Genomic DNA, 23,125 nt, shown 5'->3' with positions numbered 1-23,125 from the left:
ACAGGGATAGAGGAGTTAGGCCAGACTCCAACATGCGTATTCCAAAAATCACAATTACACGAAGGAGGATATAAACCTTGACCTCAATTACAAAGTATAGATTGGTGGAACCCAATCTAGTTTGTCGTTGATCACAAAGGAATTCTTTGAGAGTTGAGGACACCTTCTTACAAGTTGGATAGTTCATATCATACATTACTACATACAATCTAGTCATATACACTCTAAGCAATGCACTGCCAAGAGATATCATCATTAACAACAAAATAATTTCTTTTGGGATCGAATCGAAAATTTGGTAAACCATCCTGTTCTAAATTCATTGAAGCCCTAACATTTCTATGCAGTGAAACAATTTCATTGAAGATAGCACAATTATGTGAGTTTACTCCTAGGTTAGCAAGTTGATCTGCGACCATATTGCCTTCTCTAAATGCGTGTGTAAACTTGAAATCTCCAGTCGTAGTTACCTCCCAAATTAAATATGCTCAATAATATGTTTGATTTGCCAAGAAGGTACCATCTTTCTATTAATCATGTTGACAGTAAACATTGAATCAGATTCCACATGAACTTTCAAAAAATCAGAATTACTACATAAACTTAATACCATGCAATAATGCCTTAGCTTCTATTAAACTGGCCATAGAATTCTGCAAAAGCCTTCATCATGTTGCCGTGATAATCACTTATGATATCCCCTCCTCCTGCTGAACCAAGATTACCTTTGTTGCATCCATCAACATTCAATTTTACCCAACCCCTATCGGGTTTGTTCCATTTAATAGCCTGCGAGTGAATAGAAAATTGTAACTTCTCCACATACTTACACTTGTCGATCCAGAGTTGTGAAAGTTTTAGAGTAGGAAACTGATAATTAAGGATTAATGTTAAGCACTTTGAGATGATGATATGCCACCCTGACATGGATTTATTATCAAACCTTGCTGCATATCTGTTCAACCATATTTTCCAATAAATCATAGACGGTATACATTGGAGTAACACTGAGTGAACTCCATTTCTTTCTTTAGCTAACCACCAATTCATGATGGTTTGTCTTAGATGACCAGTGCTAAATCAAACCCCAAAAACTAATTACGTTTGAAGAACCAAACCTGTCTAGCAATTTGGCTATCTCTGAATATATGGGGCATTATTTCCTCCTGTGTCTAGTACAACAACTACAAACAGAAGGGATTAGAATCCCAATTTTCTTAATTTCATCATATCACGACCCAAAATTCTAACCTGTCGTGATGGCGCCTATCGTGGTACTAGGCAAACCGTTCTTTCGAAATAATTCCAACACCTTTAACAGAAATGAATTAAAGCAGTTTAAATAATAAAAGTTTTAATAAAACAGGGATAGAAACCTAAAACACAACGTGGAAGTTCCCAACTATCGGGGTGTCACAGAGTACATGAGCATCTATACATCACAAGTCTAGAATATAATGTCTATGATAGTCTGAAATTAAATACAATAAACGAAAAGATAGGAATGGAGTGACAAGGTATGCGAAACGCCGGGCAGCTACCTTGGAATCTCCAAAAGATCAACCGTGTGATAGAATCAACACCTACCGTGTCCGAAAATACGTGGATCTGCACACGAAGTGCAGGATGTAGCGTGAGTACAACCAACTCGGTAAGTAACAATACTAAATAAAGAACTGAAAGTAGTGACGAGCTTCACAGTTATAGTCCAATTACAGTAATTTCAACATAGGGAGGTAGGCATGCTTTCAAGTTTGACAATTAAGACCAAAACAGTAAATTCATGTCCAGTTCAACTAAAACAGAAGATAATATCTCTCAAAAATTTCAAGACAGTGATATATGACAGGTGAAGTGCAAAAATAATGAAGTCAATGCATCCTCTCAGAGCAACAGTCACTCAGTCCTCCCATTCACTCCAACCTCACATTCACTCTTTCCTCACAGTCACTCATTTCTCTCAATCACTCAGCACCCGGCACTCGGCACTCAGTAGATACATGCGCTCACTGGGGATGTGTACAGACTCCGGAGGGACCCCTTCAGCCCAAGCGCTATAACAAGTCAATCATGGCATACCTCAGTGAAACATGTTTCAGCATGCAACCCGATCCCATAAACATCCTCATAATCAGGCCCTCGGCCTCACTCAGTCATCAACATCTCCAGTCTCTCAGGCTCTCAAAAATCACGATAAGCAGCCCAAACAACAATAATATGATGCATCAATGATGAACAATAGACACTGAGATGTAATATACGAGTATAATTGTGACTGAGTACAAAACAATAATTTAGCAGATAATTCAATATGTACACGACCTCTATGGGTCCCTACAGTGCCAACACATAGTCTAAACATGATTGCTAACATGATTTGTGGTTTAATTTCTCTAATATATGGAGAATGTACAAACAACAACAGATTACTCAATTACACAGTTCCATGAAATTTGACCAAGTCACAATTCTTACGGTGCACACCGACACGCCCGTCACCTAGCATGTGTGTCACCTCAAAACCAAATACATGACACATAATACGGGGTTTCGTACCCTCAGAACCAAATTTAGAACTGTTACTTACCTCAATCCAAGCAAATCTCTACTCCAACACACTCTTGCCTCGCGAAACGGCCTCTGAATGCCTCGAATCTTGCCTCGCGAACCCTTGTTTTAATAATCTGCCCAGCACTTCCGCTTCTGCGGCATCATAAAAGTGACATCACACACGCATCTGCGGCTCATTCTGCTCCTGCGGTCCCTCACTCTGCTTCTGTGTACTCGCTTCTGCGAGAACCCAAGCCGCCTCTGCCGACCAAGCCCATCTGCCCAGTTTTGCTTTTGCGGTTCCCCTGCCGCATCTACGGTCACGCAGATGTGGAACTCACTATCGCACCTGCGCGCCTTCCGCTTCTGCGCACCTCTCACCGCACATGCGGCCACGCAGGTGCTGAAAACTCCTCGCACATGCGACCCCTTACACACTCCCCTCCAACTCGCACCTGCGCAAGCCATCCCGCACCTGCGATCAAAGCTCCACAGGTGCGGTTACACCAGTAGAGGTCTAACTTCAGCAATCACTCAACTTCAACTTTTGATCCGTTAACCATCTGAAATCAACCCGAGGCCCCCGGGACCTTAACTAAATATACCGACAAGTCCTTAAACCTCATACAAACTTAGTTGAGCCCTCAAATCACATCAAACAACTTGAAAAACACGAATCGCACCCCAATTCAAGCCTATTGAAACTAAGAAAATTCAACTTCTACAAATGACGACGAAACATATCAAAATAGGTCTGATTGACCCCAAAGTTTTCACACAAGTCACAAATGACATTACGGACCTACTCCAACTTCCGAAATTGGAATTCGACCCAAACAAAGTTACAATCAAGAACAAGTATTATTTGTCGTGCATTGATGATCTATTTGACCAGCTTCAAGGAGCGAGGGTGTTCTCTAAGATTGACTTGAGGTCTGGGTATCACCAGTTGAAGATTCAGGACTCGGATATTCTAAAGACAACATTCAGGACTCGTTATGGTCATTATGAGTTCCCCATGATGTCTTTTGGGCTGACCAACGCCCCGGTAACATTCATGCATCTGCTGAATAGTGTATTTCAGCCTTATCTCGACTCGTTTGTCATAGTGTTCATTGATGATATCTTGGTGTACTATCGTAGCCAGGAGGAACATGCCCAACATTTGAGGATTGTGTTGCAGCAGTTGAGGGAGGAGAACCTTTATGCTAAGTTCTCCAAATATGAGTTTTGGCTTAGTTCGGTGGCGTTCTTGGGGCACGTGGTGTCCAGTAAGGGTATTCAGGTGGATCCGAAGAAGATAGAGGCGGTTTATAGTTGGCCCAGGCCATTCTCAGCTATAGAGATTCAGAGCTTTCTTAGCTTGGTCGGTTATTATCGTCGTTTCATGGAGGGTTTCTCGTCTATCGCATTGCCTTTGACCAAATTGACCCAAAAGGGTGCTGTTTTCAGGTGGACGGATGAGTGTGAGGAGAGCTTTCAGAAGCTAAAGACCGCCTTGACTACAACTGCAGTTCTAGTTTTACCTTCAGCTTCAGGCTCTTATACAGTGTATTGTTATGCTTCTCGGATCGGTATTGTATGTGTTTTGATGCAGGAGCGTAGAGTGATTGCTTATGCTTCGCATCAGTTGAAGCCCCATGAGAAGAACTACCCTATCCACGAATTGGAGTTTGCTGCCATTGTTCATCCATTGAAGATTTGGAGGCATTATCTCTACGGTGTGTCTTGTGAGGTGTTTACAGATCATCGGTGTCTCCAGCACTTGTGCAAATAGAAGGATCTAAATTTGAGGCTGCGGAGATGGTTGGAGCTACTAAAGGACTATGATATCACTATTCTGGATTATCCCGGGAAGGATAATGTGGTTACCGATGCCTTGAGTAGAAAGGCGGTGAGTATGGGTAGCCTTGCATTCATTCATGTTGGTGAGAGACCTCTTGCAGTTGATGTTCAGGCCTTGGCCAACCAGTTCGTGAGATTAGATGTTTCGGATACCAGTCGGGTTCTAGCTTGTGTAGTTTCTCGGTCTTCCTTATATGATCGCATCATAGAGCGTCAGTATGATGATTCCCATTTACTTGTCCTTAAGGACACGGTTCAGCATGGTGATGCCAGAGATGTTACTATTGGGGATGATGGAGTATTGAGGATGCAAGGTCGGATTTCTGTGTCTAATGTGGATGGGCTACATGAGTTGATTCTTGAGGAGGCCCACAGTTTGCGGTTCTCCATTTATCCGGGTGCCACAAAGATGTATCAGGACTTGAGGCACCATTATTGGTGGAAAAGAATGAAAAAGGATATAGTGGGGTTTGTAGCTCGGTGCCTCAGCTGTCAGCAGGTGAAGTATGAGCATCAGAGACCGGGCGGATTGCTTTAGAAGTTAGAGATTCCAGAGTGGAAATAGGAGCGGATCACCATGGATTTTGTAGTTGGCCTCCCACGGACTTCGAGAAAGTTCGATGCTATTTGGGTGATTGTGGATCGGCTAACCAAGTCCGCACACTTCATTCCTGTATGGAGAGACGTGTAGCGAGAGTTGGGTACCCAGGTTGAGTTGACATTTCACCCTCAGAAGGACTGACAGTCCGAGCGCACTATTCATATATTGGAAGACATGCTACGCGCTTCTGTCATTGATTTTGAGGGTTCATGGGATCAGTTTCTGCCGCTCGTGGAGTTTGCCTACAACAACAGCCACAAGTCGAGTCTTCAGATGGCTCCATATGAGGCTTTGTATGAGAGACGGTGTAGATATCCTGTGGGTTGGTTTGAGCTGGGTGAGACTAGGCTATTGGGTACTGACTTGGTTCAGGATGCTTTGGACAAGGTTAAATTGATTCAGGATCGGCTTCGCACGGCGCAGTTTAGACAGAAGAGTTATGCCGACAGGAAGGTCCGTGATGTTTCTTACATGGTTGGGGAGAAGGTTCTGCTCAAGGTTTCACCCATGAAGGGTGTTATGAGGTTCGGGAAGAAGGGCAAGTTGAGCCCTCGATATATTAGGCCATTTGAAGTACTTCAGAGGATTGGAGAGGTAGCTTACAAGCTTGCCTTGCCACGTAGTTTGTCGAGTGTGCATCTAGTATTTCATGTTTCTATGCTCCTAAAGTATGTCGGCGATCCGTCTCATGTTTTGGATTTCGGCACAGTTCAGTTGGATGGTGATCTGACTTATGATGTGGAACCGATGACCATTTTGGATCGATAGGTTCGAAAGTTTAGGTCAAAGGACATAGCTTCGGTGAAGGTGCAGTGGAGAGGTCAGCCAGTTGAGAAAGCTACTTGGGAGACCGAGCGGGAGATGCGGAGCAAATAGCACGGACAACTCACGTGCTATAGTATCAATATCTGGATCCGCACGGACAACTCACGTGTTATAGTATCAATAACCTCACAATCAGGCCCTCGACCTCACTCAGTCATCAATCTCTCCAGTCTCTCGGGCTCACTATGTCATGAACCTAGCCCAAAATGATGATGTGATGTATCAACAATTAACAACAGGGACTGAGATATGATATGCAATGAATGTATATGACTGAGTATGAAATTATAATTTAAAAATATAATTCGACAGCAGAAATGACCTCAGTGGGTCCTAATTATACCAGCATTTGCCTAAGCATGATTTCTAACATGAGTCACAGCTCAGTTTCTCTAACACATGACAAATACTGGGAAAAATACAAGTTAATTAACTACACAGCTCTACAGAATAGACTCAGTCTCAATTTTTACGGTGCGCGCCCATACGCCCGTCACCTAGCATGTGCGTCACCTCCAAACAAATCACATAACACGTAATTCAGAGTTTTATACCCTCAACACTAAGTTTAGAAGTGTTACTTACCTCGAACAAGCCAAATCCAATACCGAGTAAGCCAAGCGATGCTCCAAAAATGCCATCCCACGCGTACCGACCTCCGAACGGCTCAAAACTAGCCAAAAGGAACTCAAATACATCAAATAAAGCCCAAGAAAACAATTCCAAATGGTAAAGGTCGAATCCTTAATCAAAAGCCCAAAATCAGCCAAAAGGTCAACCCGGGCCCGCGCCTCGGAACCAGATGAAACTTACAAAATCTGATAACTCATTCAATTACGAGTCCAACCATACTAGTTTTACTCAAATCCGGCTCCAAATCGATGTTCAAAACTCAAAAATTCACATTATGAAACTTTAGGCAAACCCCCCCAAATTCCTCTTTAAATTCACAAACCAATTACCAAAAACGAAGATAGATTCATGGAATATAATGAAAACCAAGTGTAGAACACTTACCCCAGTCCTTGTGATGAAAATTGCTTCAAAAGTCGCCACAATTCGAGTCCCACATCTCAAAATATGATAAAAGAACCAAAACCTCGATTTTTATAGCTTCTGCCTAGCGGTTTTCGCATATGCGGTCAAAATGTTGCATCTACGACCTCCGCTTCTACGGATAAAATCTCGCCTCTGTGAAGCCCCATGAAAACCGTCCCTTTCGCACTTTCGAAAATTTTCCTCTTCTGCGCACGGGCAGGTGCGCCAAACAATTTTCGCTTCTGTGCCACATGCCGCTTCTGCGGTCGGGTCATTACATCCTCCCCCACTTAAACATATGTTTGTCCTCGAACGTGCCAAGAATCGTTCCAAAGTTATCAATCCTCCGTGTAACCTTACCCTGCACATACCCGGGGGTGAACCCACGTCACCCTATTCCATATAGTCCTGACAACCCAACATAACTTAAGATCATTACTTCAACCTAAGCCCGTAAACCACATAATCCAATTTCCAACATCCGAAATTTTCTATAAGTCCCGAATCTCGCATCAAATCATAACCATAACCTAGAACAAAATCACATGATATACCACATAACTCAAATACTAATAGAAATTACTTCCGATCACAATTGCTACTCAAAACAACTCATTACCGATAATAACCTCATTTCAAACAAAACCTCATTCAAAAACCTTCGTACACTGTCGACGATGAAATAAGCACGCAGAAACTCATAACCACTCATCAGATCACCAATCCATGGAGCTCCCTCTCCTTTGACAAGAACTATAGCCAATTTCTAAGCCGATCAGAGATATTAACGTTCCAAATATGCGCCAAACAAATCTGATGGCACCCATTCTAGGTCCAATGACCTCACTTTATCAGGCCCAATTATCCTATCGACATGCCACACCAATACTACCTAGAATCACGACCTGTGCAATCCGTGCACAATAAGCAACAACTCAAATGTACCCAAAATGGAAAATGACTCAAACAAGAAAACCATCCCACATCTTCAACAAGTACCACAACAACCGCAATGCTACAAAGACATCATACATAGTAGTACCAAGATGCACGAATCTAACACAAAGGATCATATCTCAACATGCGTGACCCCATCCAAACACTGGTCTATATGAAATACCTCAAGCCACCATGCTCAAAATCAACAACCACGTGCAATTTGACGCCTAGTAACAAATGTGCATGACCGCAACCACCGAGAAGAAAATAGCACCATACATCATAACCGGACAAAGGCCATAACCAAAGCGTAATCAACCATTCTGAACCCCAATAACCATTCTGCTCGAATTTTGCTATAAGGCCCAAATAGGACCGCACTATGTGTGCATATAAACACCAAATCCAAACCCCTAGTGGCATAGAAAAGTAACACATAGATCATATCAGAGCACGAATAAGCTCCACTCTAACTGAATGGCACATCCCCCAACAATAGCAGTATGTAGTCGACCAACATGACCCGATGTAGAATACAAATCCTCGTTGGGCCTACCAATGGGCCCCAAATCAACTATGGTCATCCACAAATAGATAAATAATCCTCCGAAAGTCCATAATGACCTAACCATAACATATACTATCATCTGGATAGCTTTGGCCACGTTTTCACAGTCCACAACCACAAATAGATCGGCTTATGAGAACTCCTGGTCTCCGAATCCGTAGAATACACGAATCACCATATCTTATCCCAACTCCACCGCCCAAATGTCTAACACATCTCTCATACACGATCATCCCACGAGGAATACTTCTAAAATTCTTCCGTGCCACATAACAAAATCTGAATATCAGCAGCCGATCAACCATGTGAGTACCGCAATACCAATGAAGTATCCGTACGTCAACACTTAGTGCACTTTCTGAAATGTACGCTCTCCTCAGGAAATACCAAGTGGTAATATCATCCATCTAGTTATCTGAAACCGCCCATGTTGTCTAAGAATTCATGCCCTTCCTTTCAAAACTAAACTGTGACCTTGCACACTCAAATTTTAATTCCCCACAACATACCGCATCTATCATGAATATGAAAAGTACGAGAGTCTCATAATCAATTCTGAGTCACAAGCAAACTACATACTCAATTAGCCAGAAACCTTCTATTGGATCTCATCCAGGAGAAAATCACAACACGCAACATGCTCCTCACGCCGGTAGGAAATATCCATCTCAAACCGTGGTAGCAACCATCGAAACTCTTTGAAACCCATTAACACGCAACCAAGCCATCAGAACCGAATCCCTCTAACTCAACCAAGCCATGCAGGTCTCCAAACCCAAGAGTATTGCCACGAAACACCTGTAGAGACTCACCACATCATAAATACCCCAAGGAACCAATTGTATTTATTGCCTTGCTGCTCCAACCTAATATCAAGTTGTACTATTCCTCTGAGTTCCTTCTGAATTACCCTCAAGGTGACACTTCTTATTGCCAGAACACCACGATCCTTAACCAAAACTCACCCCGCGAGATCCTAAAATAAAACAACACCATCCTAAGGCCCATAAGCCGTTGTATTCCCTCTTAAGCACCCCAAAAGTGCCACAACCGAGACAGCCACTCTAAAGAGACCTTCTGTAAATCCAAAACTATTTCCTTCACCTTACTGATGCTGAAATGTAGAATCCATAATAATATAGAAATGCCACAAGCCTCGACACCATCCAACTTAAATCTCACATTCTAGCCATATACAAATCCGCAAAATTCTCAATTGCTACATATAAATCTTGAACCCATTAGAACCTTCTCGAGAGTCATCCACTCTACTCAAATCTCAATTGTACCGGCCAAACGGGTCGAACGACATGTGCCCCATTAGAACAACAACACCCAAAGAAATAATCCACACCTTTAAGAAACCGAGCAATTTCCTACTGCATGCGCACTACATCTTTCACGAATAACGACTCAATCATTCCATGATTTCCATATACCCATAAGGTGTAACATAACCCATATCCAGAAATTCCTTTACTCGAGTCATCCTTCATCTCAGCCTCTGCAAGTCATAACCGATCCACAAGTATGCTTCAGACCAAAACCAATACTACACGTAACCATGCAATCAAATCGTTGATAGCAAACTCCCCCACTTAACTCAATGCCATAGAATAGAACATCTGATAACTCACCAAACCCATACTCTATTACTGCCATAATACCGCAGGAAGATTCAACTAAATCCTTCAAAAGCTCACATAACACAAACCATATAGTACCTCAAATAATCCACTAAGCTCACATACATCCACATGATGATCAGGTCAACTTTCTCAACCAAATTCAAATTCAAATCTTAACACATATACTCCGTTGGTAGAAAGAAACCTCTCCACACAACATTATAAGGATCACACCTCCGTAGATTACTCCGCAGGAGATAACCCACCTGCTTAGCCTAAAATTGATATCTATACCCTTTCGCAACCACGATTACTACACCATCACTGAATCTTCCTGAGTTTGAACTCACAACAAGACATGAAAATCTACTTCACTCCACAATTAATCAATACGAAAAATCTTTCAACACACTCATAAATTGAGGCTATGTGTCACATCAAGACAGCAATCTAGCACCCCATAGTCCTTCTTACATCCCAGGCAAACTATTCTCGTCACAATCAAACCATCTGAACACATTCCGCAATCACATCATGCTCATCATATAGCCATCCGGCCACTCATCGAGTCACAAATTCCACTCATAGGGACGCTATCGATCACATAAGTTCCCAAAAGACCGTGCCCACACAGCCGAAATCTACATGCTCGAGCTACAGTCAAAACCCGGCCTCAAGTCCTCCAGATTGGCCCATCATCAGCACCCAGAAATGACAACTTGCACCTCATCCATGGAATCACCAGCCGATACCGAGCGCTTACATGCGCACACGGATGCGTGGAGGAAATTCAAAGAGTTATGTTTCAAACTGAATCAATTCCGCACGATAAGGAAAGAAAGATGGAAAATTATCCTAAATTCCCTGTAGCCTCTTGAATATAGGTATGGATGTCATCATTCCCATCCACAAGACTCTACTAGACACTTGCTCATGACTTGTAGAACCTATGAACCTAGAGCTCTGATACCTACTTGTCACGACCCAAAATTCAACTAGTCGTGATGACACCTAACCCAACTCGCTAGGTAAGCCAAATAACAACTATCCAATTCCATGAAATTTAATAAGACAATTAAGTGAAAGAAAATATCTGAATCTTATACATTCCCTAAGGACTGGTAGTATAAATCATGAGCTTCTAAGATTAGAATTTACCAAGCTGGTATGAAATAAATTCATCATCTGTTTGAAATGTACTTAAACAGTTTTTTATAAATATATGGCTATCATGAACAAGAAGCAGCTACAATCGGAATGCATGTACATTTTTAAATCCCGCTCCCATCGATCACAGCAACATCAACATCCAATATCTGCACGCAAGGTGCAGAAGTGTAGTATGAGTACAACCGACCCCATGTACTCAATAAGTATCAAACCTAACCTTAGGTTGAAAGTAGTGACGAGCTGGAACACATGTCAAAGTCCAACACCAATAGCCAATAACATCTCATAACAATATAATAAAAGTGGTACAAAAAATAACTCAGAAATATAATGTTCATCTCGTTCACGGTTTCAGAAAATAGACATGCTTTTCAAGTATAACAATGAAAACCCAAATCTTTTACCGAAAGTACCAAAATATGAGAAGGTTTGTAAAATCATGATTTTCCTTCCAAAACATTTCAACAGGTAAATGTTTCATTCTCAAATGGCATGAGGAAAAGTACATTTATATGCCTAGATGCCAATGTGTATGAGAATTCATGCATGACGTGATACCGTACAACATGAGGAAAAATGCATCTATATGCTTGTATGTCAAGTGCGCATGTCGAATGTAGTACAACATAGTGAACAACCATATGCATACTCTCAGAGTATCAATCCACTTAGTCCTCCCAATCACTCGGCACTCGCACTCGCACTCAATAGGTACCTGCGCTCACTTTGGATGTGCAGACTCCGGAGGGGCTCCTTCAGCCCAAGCTCTATAATCCGCATGGACAACTCACGTGCTATAGTATCAATATCTGGATCCACACAGACAACTCACGTGCTGCACGGATAACTCACGTGCTATAGTATCAATATCTGGATCTGCTCAGACAACTCACGTGCTATAGTATCAATAACCTCACAATCAGGCCTTCGGCCTCACTCAGTCATCAATCTCTCCAGTCTCTCGGGCTTACTATGTCATGAAACTAGCCCAAAATGATGATGTGATGTATCAACAATTAACAACAGGGACTGAGATATGATATGCAATGAATGTATATGACTGAGTACGAAATTATAATTTAAAAATATAATTCGACATCAGAAATGACCTCAGTGAGTCCCAATAATACGAGCATTTGCCTAAGCATAATTTCTAACATGAGTCACAACTCAGTTTCTCTAACACATAACAAATACTTGGAAGAATACAAGTTAATTGACTACACAACTCTACGGAATCGACTGAGTCTCAATTTTTATGGTGCGCGCCCACACGCCCGTCACCTAGCAAGAATAAAGAGGACAGTACACAATGTTATGACTTTTGAGAGAGTGATACATTAAGCAAGAAGACAGTACACTAGGATACATTCATACTGCTATTCCTGAAGGTGCTTGAGGTTCACGGTTGGTGGTGGGGGAAGGGGGATTTGGATGAGATAGAGAAATTGGGGAGGGGGAAATGAACAATGTTATGACTTCTGAGAGAGGGATATCGCAGGGAGTAGGGTTTTGTCTGGGGAGATTTTCAGAGGGAAATTTTGGGGGGAAGTTTTGCAAAACAATTTCTCTTTTGAAATTAGTAAGTAAGTAGTAGTTTTCTTTTTTACCAAGGAAGGAAAAATAGTAATTTGTTAACATTTATTATAAATGTCACTAACTAAATGTCATTTTTGTCATTTTTAATTAAATGTCAGTATTTTTGTAACATTTTCTAATAAATGTCGATAAATTATCTTTTTTCCGACATTTATTATAAAGTCATTAATTAAATATCGTGGTAGCTCATATTTGTTGTAGTGTACCCACTCCAAAAGAACAAAACATTTACACCAAATTGCCATTTTACACAACTAAAAATTTAAATACAACCAAAAATTTTAATAACAGAAAACTCACCTAAGTATTTCTTGCCAAACATATATATCAAAATCATATAGAATTCAATACATGCATGTAGAAAATCTAGGCAATAAATTATGCAAAAAAAAATTGAATCAAATATGGACAAACTTTCAGAAAAAATTAGAAGTGAAACCAGAACACGGTGCAAGAGAAAGAACCAAGAGAGAAAAGTTACCATACTAGAAGATTATAGCAAGCAGAAGGTAAAAGCAAAAAAGGATAAAACTCATGAAAGAATTCTGAACATTGAAAGCGGAGAAAACTCCAACATAGAGATCCAGAGAAGCCCACAATAATTGAAAAACTTACCAAAACAAAAAGATTATATCTTGAATTCTTGAAATAGCGAAGCAAGTAGAAAATCACAAAGAGGAATTGAGGAGAGAGAATTGGAGTGGAGAGATGGATAATCGGAGAGTTTGTATCTGAAATAGTAAAGTACACGTGGTTTTGGTAAAGTAAAGGTGCAGTACACATGTCAATTCGCTAATAAGACAGGCTCAAATAAAAGTATAATACACAATGCATTTTGTACAATTCAGGATTGATATGTTGTACAGCCTTAGCCGCTTATATATAGTAGTAATAGTAAAGTAATAATCAGACCACATATACAAATATACATCATGTTATCTAGTTAGACGCAAGCAGGCTCTGATACCAACTGATGAAAAACAAGTATGAACAGCGGAAGCAAATAGCCAAGATCACTTGCATATAATATAGACAACACATAATCACTGATTTTACTCAAACATATCTCTTGAAGCGTGACCGCTATCGCAAAAAGAGCCTTCAAGTCATCTTCCAATTCCACAGTCTTTTGTTGTGTGACCCGAATAATGCCCGAAATTAGCAAAATTCGTGTGGGCGAATTTCTCCTTGGAAAACCATGTAGTAAAAATATTTTCTCCTTATGGAATAAGACCTCTTAATATAGCCACAGGTTTTAGGGTTTAAAACATTTTCCTAAACCTGTTGGGTCTTCCTTTTCCACCAAGAAATATAATTTTTTTTAATTCCTAATTCTTCAGGCACAACAGGGACCACAATATCTAATTAATGAGACTTCTTATTATGGACTTAATTCAAAATATTCGAATTAATACTGCCATAATAAATTACGAATTATTCCACTAAAAATTCGTAACTGCACTTCTCAGTTCAATTTTGAAATTCTTTCATTAAACCTTATTTAGCTCCCCGTGTTAAGATTTAGATACTAATCAAATAAATTAAATTACTGACAATTTAATTCATTTATTATTTTCTTTAGACTTTTGCTTAACTTGTATCATGTGACGGATACAAAATCCACTTGCAGGGTTTACACATGAAAACTTATAAGCTTTCATAAAGGTGTATCATCTATCTCTAGACCAAGATATGGATTCCTTCAACTAACTATTATTTCGCCAATGTATATCATCATTGTCCAATTTACCAGGTATATTGACCCACAAACAAATCTCGCCTTTTAATAAATCAAAACAATAAATAATATACACAACCAATAACAATTATATCAAGATTAAGAGTATAAGTACGTTTAGTGGCTAGAGAAGTTATTTTATTAAGTCAGTATAAAATACTTATCCCTACTTGGTCCGTTCAATACATACAAATTGTACTAGCACAAGAAGTCAGAATTAAATTATTCCCATAATCAAGATATCTTTGACAAGTACCGAACGCAATGCTCGGGATGATAGTTTTATGGCCCATCTCTATGGGATGATGGATTTGCAGCTAAGGATACGAGGTCAACCAACCACATCTGAGGAGAGGACCTTATTGGAGCAGCGGTACCCGCTCAACGCTCATGGCCAGCAGCTGGTTGGGATAGGTGATGGCTACAGACTCCCCGATGATGAGGATATCAACACTCCTGAGCAGCCTTAGGTCGAGCCGGAGCAGTCAGATGATGAGGACGATGATGATGAGGAGGAGGAAGCACATGATGAAGAGTGGAGAGCCTCAGAGGATGAAGACGCAATTTGATCAGGGAGTTTCTTTGCACCCTACTCATTTTTCTTGTTTTGTCAATTTGTGTATGCACTGAGGACAATGCATGATCTAAGTGTGGGGTGGGGACTTGTAGAAATTACTTCTAGTTGTTTGTTTTGTTGTTTTAGTAAGTGTCGTTTTCGTTAGATACTTGTTTTAGTTATTTGTTTTAAGAATTTGGTTTAGTGATTTGTTTTTGTTATTTGTTTAGTTATTAAAAAAACATAACTGGACTCTTCCCGATGATGGATCTCCTAGATAGTTTTTCTGAGGGAAGTAAGTCTAGAGAAAAAAGAAGAAGATTTGTTTTAGATAATGTAGTAATTCTCCCTTGGTTTTTCTTTGGGCCGCGGTTCTTTTCCAAGAGCTTTTAATTGAACCGGGTGTAGTTAGTTTTTATTTTTAGGAGTAGGAACCACGAAGCTATGCATTTAATTGTAGCAATATCTCTTAGATTTGTTATGCCTTGAGAATAGTTAGGACTATGGTCGTGACGCTTAGGCTCGGTTTTTGACTCTAGCATAAATACCTTAAATCGTAGATTCCTAATTTTGCTTAACTGCTTTGACTGGAGTGTCGCGATGAAACCAATCCTGAGTGAGTTATGTGCCATGTGTGTGAGAGTTTTGTAGGTATTCTGTGCATTGCATTTGATGTCTAGAACTTGCCTTATGTGTGTGCAAAGTGAAATAGTAGTCTTGTTCATTCTGAGAAGTAATATAGGCGTTTCTTTGTTAAGCCAGATATATATAGTTTACCCACCTAAAAGTTATGTAACGTAGTTAACCCCTTTGAGCCTGTAATCATGTTTCTTTGGCAATCACATTACAAGCCTTACCCAATTGTTTGAATTAACCATCTATTTGAACCGTTTCACCTCTAATGAGCACTTGAATTGTTATGAACTTTGTAAAAGTAAAAGAGTGGGATGGTTGGTTTGGCTTTTGAGTGGAACTAATGAAATAAGAAGAAAGGTGCATTATTTTGAAAAATTAAGAGCCGCTTGAATTGAAAAAAAAATGAAAAAAAAAGACAAAAATAGTTGTATTGCTATGAAAAAGAATATTCTTAGATAAGTGGTGACTCTTAATGTAATTGTGCTTAAAGAAGTATGGGGTAATATACATTGATGTGAAGGTGGAGTTTTGGTTTGACATAAGTATGGGCTGAAATGTTAAAGTATATGTATTAAAGTGCTTAGGGAGGTGTAGTAACTCACATATCCAAATATATCCTACCCGACCCGCGGCGTACATTACAACCAATCAAAGTCCTATTTGATCTTAGACTAAATAAGCTCGATTAATAGAGTATTACACTACGGGCAAGCCTATGGTGCATCATTTGTGGCATATGAATGTTATTTCTGAGAGCGAGTGAATTTTTTCCTATCTTGAGTTCCTACGTTCTTAAAATTCATCGTGTGTGGAACTGAACTCTTTGTTGGGTGAGGGCACGTGATTCATAAAGGAAAGGTAATGTCATTGACCTCCATGTTAGACTAAGTAAGTAATTTGTGAATAAGTCATGGTATATGAGTCAAATCTTGAGGCGAGGATATTACACCGTGGTGCTTAGACTATTTTCAATATTCTTGGTGCAAGGAGTTAAGGGAATTGCTTAGTGAGGTTGTGTCTATAAGTTGGTCTGATTGCTCGAGGACGAGCAATGTTTTAGTGTGCGGTATTGATGTGTGGCTATAATTCATGGTTTAGCACACTATTCGCCTTGCATTTTATATGCTTTAATGATAAATTACACTTTATTTACTCGTAATGAACGCCATTTTATGTGTGTAGGTGAATTGGAGATGAAAGTAGAGAAAAAAAGGATATTTAAAAGTCGAAAGCGTGCTCGGGAGGAGTTGAAATGGAGAAGCCGATACCTGGCGACACCAGGCTAAGGCCAAGTGATAGACCTGGCGAGGTGAGGCAGGAGCGAGATAGACCAGGCTTTATACCTGGCGATGCCAGGCTTGGGGCGAGGTACACCAGGTGTTAGGCCTCGCGAGACCAGGTCTGGGCACTCACAGTCCGAGTTTTGAAGACTTATTTCGTCTCTGGGTTTGACTAGGACTTTGCCTACATGTTTAGGTCTTTTCTACACATATAAATAGACTTAAAAATGCCATTTTGGGGGACTTTTGCAACCGGAGGCAAGAATAGCTTGTGGAATCACCTGTTGGGAATTAGAATCATCGATTTCTATATCCTTTCATCTGTACTTGTACTTTGATTATTCAAAATATTTGGGATATTGTTACTATGAGTATGAGTAGCTAAAATTCCTAATCTAGGATTTTGATGGAACCTATTGAAGGATAATTTTCTTGTTACGTTAATATAAATTTGCCGTAGTATTTTCTCTATTTGTTCAACTATACTATTCATGTGGTTGATTGAAGGGCCCTCAATTAGCTGTGCCTATTTAGTATGTATTACTCGGGAGAGAGTGCATATTTAGGTAGTTGTTGAACAACATCACTCCTAACGTATATGAGGGATCAATACGAAGGGTTTAAAGGTGGGATTAGAGATAATGAAACCTTGGTGCGATCTGAGTGAGCCGTACTTAATGCCAGCTAGCGTAATTCGGCAGAATATGTCTAGTAAATTGTGGTAATTATTCAGGAGAGAGTTACGACAGTTATAGTGCTCATGATCGATAGAGAAGACTTAGGCGAATTTATAGAAAATGTAGCGGAAAAGATTCCGACAATAGGGAAAATCACAACCTTAGATCTTTCCAATTCTTGTTTACAAACCGTTCGTAGTTAGTCATTTGTTAGTGCATTTTTACTATGTAATATTTAGTTAATAAACATCCAAATTATTATTCAAATATTTCTGAAGATTGATTGCGTGAATTTGTGCGGGTCTAGCAACTATGGTTGATAGGTTAATTCCTTATGGGATTCGACTTCGGACTTATTAGCCAGAATATATTTGCGACGACCGCTTGTATTTTTTATAAGGCATAGTTGGGCGTGATCACCTCTTCCATGTCAACATTCAAAATCAATTCAGCTATGAACAGACCATGTCCGCTTCACTTTGGGAAAAGATACAACTCATATCAGAAACTTTGATCAAGACATTTTGAAACTCATGTTAACAGAGATGAAATCCAGCAAATCGAGATCTAGGGTTTGAGAACAATCTAGAGAGAGAACCTGGAGATAAAGGAGAATCGTGGTTCAACAATGGGGAAGACAATGGCGCTGTGAGAGAGAGATCGTGTAGAGAGAAATAAGATACGGTGATTTTGAGAGGGAATAAACTGAAAGAATGAGAGAAAAAAATATTAGACAGCGTATTTAATGGCTTCACGGTAGGAAGTGACCATAAGTACATATTTTGTTATAAAAACTAAAAGGTAGCTATAGAAAATAATATTTTAAAGGGTTTTTATTTATAATAAATACGGTATAAAGCTTTGCAATAAGAGGTAAAATTTTCAAAAAAAAAATCAGGTAAAATTTTCAAAAAAAAAAATCACTTCTTTTGCGTCTTTACTGAATTTTGTATTTTAATTTTTCAACGTGAAATATCAGTGTGCTTCTTAATTTTTTTTCCGGTTCACCAGTAGAAAAGAAAAAGGAAAAAAACAACTAAAGAAATGTAAATCTTCAGAAATCAATGGTGTATAATATTAGTGCATGATAAAAAGTAAAAACACATAAATTCGTTATTTCTTTTAGTAGAATTGGTTTAAATTGTCAATATCATCACCGTTTCTATTGTTCGATCAATTAGCAAAAAAGCCTGTGAGACACTTAAGGAATTATTCTCAATAATTTGCATATAATGCAGTAATTTTAACAAAGATATGATGTTATTTATTTATATCCACATATATTTCAGCATTTGGAAAGGACTTCACTTTTTAAAAAATTCCAAATATTGTTGGGTACAGAGTAAGTGAAGAAAAGAGGAGGGAGAAAGCAATAGATGAATGGCTACCGATAACGTCGGACCGGAATGCAAAGTGGTGGTATTCAACCATGCACAATGTTACTGCCATGGTTGGTGCTGCTGTTCTTAGTCTACCTTATGCCATGTCTGAGATGGGATGGTAACTTTATTTATTTCTCTTTTTCTTTTCTTTATTTAATTTGTTTTTTTTTTATATTAGTTGAATTTATTAGTATTCAACCACAAATTAGTTTGGGAATGCATGAGTCGTAGTATTGTATTCTTCCTTTTTCTTTGGGATTTGTTTTTATTCTTCATTATCAAATTTTTTGATAAGGAATTGCCTTGACTATGAATGTTTTAAAATTTAGATATACTCAAATTCCGGTTTTGTATAACTAACTGCTTGATATCATCTAATTAGCAGTTTTTCTAACCTATTTTTATAATTTTTGAAAATTTTAAAAAACTGATTCTGGAAATCTGGAAAATAGTAGAACTATTTTTTTGGGACTCCGGAAAGTGAAAAAATATCAGATAATGTGTTTATGTTTCTGAGTGCATTAGGAAATGTAGCATTTGCATATGCTGGACATAATGTAGTTCTTGAAATTCAAGCTACAATTCCTTCAACAGAAGATGCACCTTCAAAAAAAGCAATGTGGAAAGGTGTATTCACAGCTTATATTATTGTGGCCTTGTGTTATTTGCCAGTGGCTTTCATTGGATATTGGGTGTTTGGTAATGGAGTTGATGATAACATCTTGCTCACACTACATAGACCTACATGGCTTATTGCAACTACTAATATTTTTGTTGTCGCTCATGTCATTGGGAGTTACCAGGTATCTTTCACTGCTTTTAATTACAGTCAGACATCTCTATAACAGCATCGCTATATAACAACCATTCACCGTAAAAGCCAAGTTTTTATGGAACCAATTTTATGCTATGTTATAATATATGTTCTCTATAACAACACTTCGCTATAACAACCAAAATAATCCGAAACAAATAAGGCTGTTATAGAGAGGTTTGATTGTATAAGATTTTGTGCAAGTAGTATCGGTCTATTGCCACAACTTTTAGACCTAGGACTGTGGTTCTTTTAAGTCTTTATGTCTTAAACTAACAGTTACTCTACATAATTTTCAAATGGTGTCGATTTTCATATATGCTAGCTAGAAAAGTTCGCTGCAAATTAACCCGTGTCAGATACACCCCATACTAAGGGATGTCTCTGCCACTGTCTACAATAATAACAAGTAACTACTCAGTACAAATAAAATATGTTAACCTAAAAAAAGAGTACATAACTTGTTTTAGTAGACTAAAATAGTTAGTATAATAAAAAATTTACACAGTGCATATATATAAATTTAATCCTTTATATGTAATTGAGGAAACCTACTTCAACTGTATAAACTCTTTAAGTCTTTGATGTGCCTCAATTGATAATATATTATGAGCAACTTAGATGTTAGTAATTTACCTAATTAATCTGTTGTATATTACTTAATTTACATTTCAGGTTTATGCAATGCCAGTGTTTGATATGATAGAGGCATACGCTGTGAAGTCATTGAAATATAATCCTTCCACTCTTCTACGTGTTTGTGTGCGTACGGTTTTTGTTGGTAAGTTATTTACTTGTTTATTAGAAAATATTTTTGCACAATTAGAAAATAAACTGAAAAAGTTGTTTAATTGCTCTTTTCTATGTATTTTTTATATTCTTGCTATGGTCTTCTGTTATTGTAGCATTTACATTGGTTGTGGGCATGACAATACCATTCTTTGGTGGTTTGATGGGATTCTTTGGAGGTTTTGCTCTGGCACCAACCTCATATTATGTAAGTATATTTCATAGATAACTCATTAAATTTTCACTTCATTAAATCAGAAACTATGACTATATAATACTCATATGACAAACATATTTAACATTTACTATGTTTTTAATTTCTACCTACAGCTTCCATGCATCATCTGGCTTATTATAAAAAAGCCCAGACGGTTTGGCTTGTCATGGTGTACGAACTGGGTAAGTTTACCAGAACTTGTAAATATAATCATGAAATTTACTTACACTCGGTGTTTACATCAAACTAATCAATAAAACTCAACGATTAAAAATTAAAATGAGAGTGCATATAACTTCACCATAGTTAAGTTAAAAATGTATTTATGAAAAACAAATATCTTACGTACATATTTATTGATTTGATATAAATTTGCGATGTCTATACAAATTATTTAGGGGGAACTTTTTATACACTCGATGATATGCATCAAAGCAATAAGTACATAACAAGTGTCTTTTGCATAAGATATAGCATCTTATCATTGTTAATAAATATAGATTCTCACATCAATATATAAATTAATTGTGATAAATTAATATAATTTGTACATGCAACGTTTCGTGCAAGCTTTTTCCCTACTTACCCCTATCTCTTATTTTCTTTTTCTCTTTATGTTGCAGCTTTGCATTATAGTGGGTGTACTTTTGACTCTAACATCTCCCATTGGTGGATTATGGAGTATCATCAAATCAGCCAAGACTTATCACTTCTACACCTGATCGATACGGCCAATCTGAGTTTTTAGATGTTAAATTATGTGCTATATCCTGCCTGTTTGTAAGGCATAGATGCAGAATTTTAAGATAATTCTTTCAGTTTCAGAAGAGCTTTTATATATGGAAGTTTGCTAAAGTTTGAATTGTAATTTTTGGACAATTGAACTGTTTTTCTAATCAAAGTTTCATCATAGGGTTAGAGGAGTTAGGCCAGACTCCAACATGCGTATTCCAAAAATCACAATTACACGAAGGAGGATATAAACCTTGACCTCAATTACAAAGTGTAGGTTGGTGGAACCCAATCTAGTTTGTCATTGATCACAAAGGAATTCTTTGAGAGTTGAGGACACCTTCTTACAAGTTGGATAGTTCATATCTTACATTACTACATACAATCTAGTCATAAACACTCTAAGCAATGCACTGCCAAGAGATATCATCATTAACAACAAAATGATTTCTTTTGGGCTCGAATCGAAAATTTGATAAACCATCCTGTTCTAAATTCATTGAAGCCCTAGCATTTCTATGCTGTGATGATCACTTATGATATCCCCTCCTCCTGCTGAACCAAGATTACCTTTGTTGCATCCATCAACATTCAATTTTACCCAACCCCTATCGGGTTTGTTCCATTTAATAGCCTGGGAGTGAATAGAAAATTGTAACTTCTCCACATACTTATACTTGTCAATCCAGAGTTGTGAAAGTTTTAGAGTAGGAAACTGACAATTAAGGATTAATGTTAAGCACTTTGAGACGATGATATGCCACCCTGACATGGATTTATTATCAAACCTTGCTGCATATCTGTTCAACCATATTTTCCAACAAATCATAGACGGTATACATTGGAGTAACACTGAGTGAACTCCATTTCTTTCTTTAGCTAACCACCAATTCATGATGGTTTGTCTTAGATGACTAGTGCTAAATCAAACCCCAAAAAACAATTACGTTTGAAGAACCAAACCTGTCTAGCAATTTGGCTATCTCTGAATATATGGGGCATTGTTTCCTCCTGTGTCTAGTACAACAACTACAAACAAAAGGGATTAGAATCCCAATTTTCTTAATTTCATCATATCACGACCCAAAATTCTAACCTGTCGTGATGGCGCCTATCGTGGTACTAGGAAAACCGTTCTTTCAAAATAATTCCAACACCTTTAACAGAAATAAATTAAAGCAGTTTAAATAATAAAAGTTTTAATAAAACAGGGATAGAAACCCAAAACACAACGCGGAAGTTTCCAACTATCGGGGTGTCACAGAGTACATGAGCATCTATACATCACAAGTCTAGAATATACTATCTATGATAGTCTGAAATTAAATACAATAAACGGAAAGATAGGAATGGAGTGACAAGGTATGCGAAACTCCGGGCAGCTACCTTGGAATCTCCAAAAGATCAACCGTGCGATAGAATCAACACCCACCGTGTCCGAAAATACAGGATCTGCACACGAAGTGCAGGATGTAGCGTGAGTACAACCAACCCAGTAAGTAACAATACTAAATAAAGAACTGAAAGTAGTGACGAGCTTC

The 23,125-nt window shown here is 38.5% G+C and overlaps 1 protein-coding gene across 4 annotated transcripts; it reads left to right on the top strand.

The window, feature by feature from the left end:
- Positions 1–18,817: 18,817 nt before the first annotated feature.
- Positions 18,818–21,745, top strand: LOC142169898 (lysine histidine transporter 2-like). Of its 4 annotated transcripts, XM_075231834.1 has the most exons (6): positions 18,818–19,150; positions 19,705–19,835; positions 20,522–20,627; positions 20,752–20,843; positions 20,966–21,034; positions 21,489–21,745. In XM_075231834.1, the coding sequence occupies exons 1-6, from the start codon at positions 19,057–19,059 to the stop codon at positions 21,501–21,503; spliced, it is 507 nt and encodes a 168-aa protein (XP_075087935.1). In that variant the 5' UTR covers positions 18,818–19,056; the 3' UTR covers positions 21,504–21,745. The 4 variants fall into 4 exon arrangements, with proteins under 4 accessions (XP_075087935.1, XP_075087934.1, XP_075087933.1 ...); XM_075231833.1 differs by lacking the exon at positions 21,489–21,745 and having other exon boundaries at positions 20,966–21,195; XM_075231832.1 differs by lacking the exon at positions 18,818–19,150 and having other exon boundaries at positions 19,477–19,835.
- Positions 21,746–23,125: the final 1,380 nt, after the last annotated feature.

This window comes from Nicotiana tabacum, chromosome 15 (assembly GCF_000715075.1).
Source record: "Nicotiana tabacum cultivar K326 chromosome 15, ASM71507v2, whole genome shotgun sequence".
NCBI lineage: Eukaryota > Viridiplantae > Streptophyta > Magnoliopsida > Solanales > Solanaceae > Nicotiana > Nicotiana tabacum.
The sequence above is the reverse complement of the archived record's forward strand: the minus strand, read 5'-3'. Positions and strand labels throughout refer to the sequence as shown.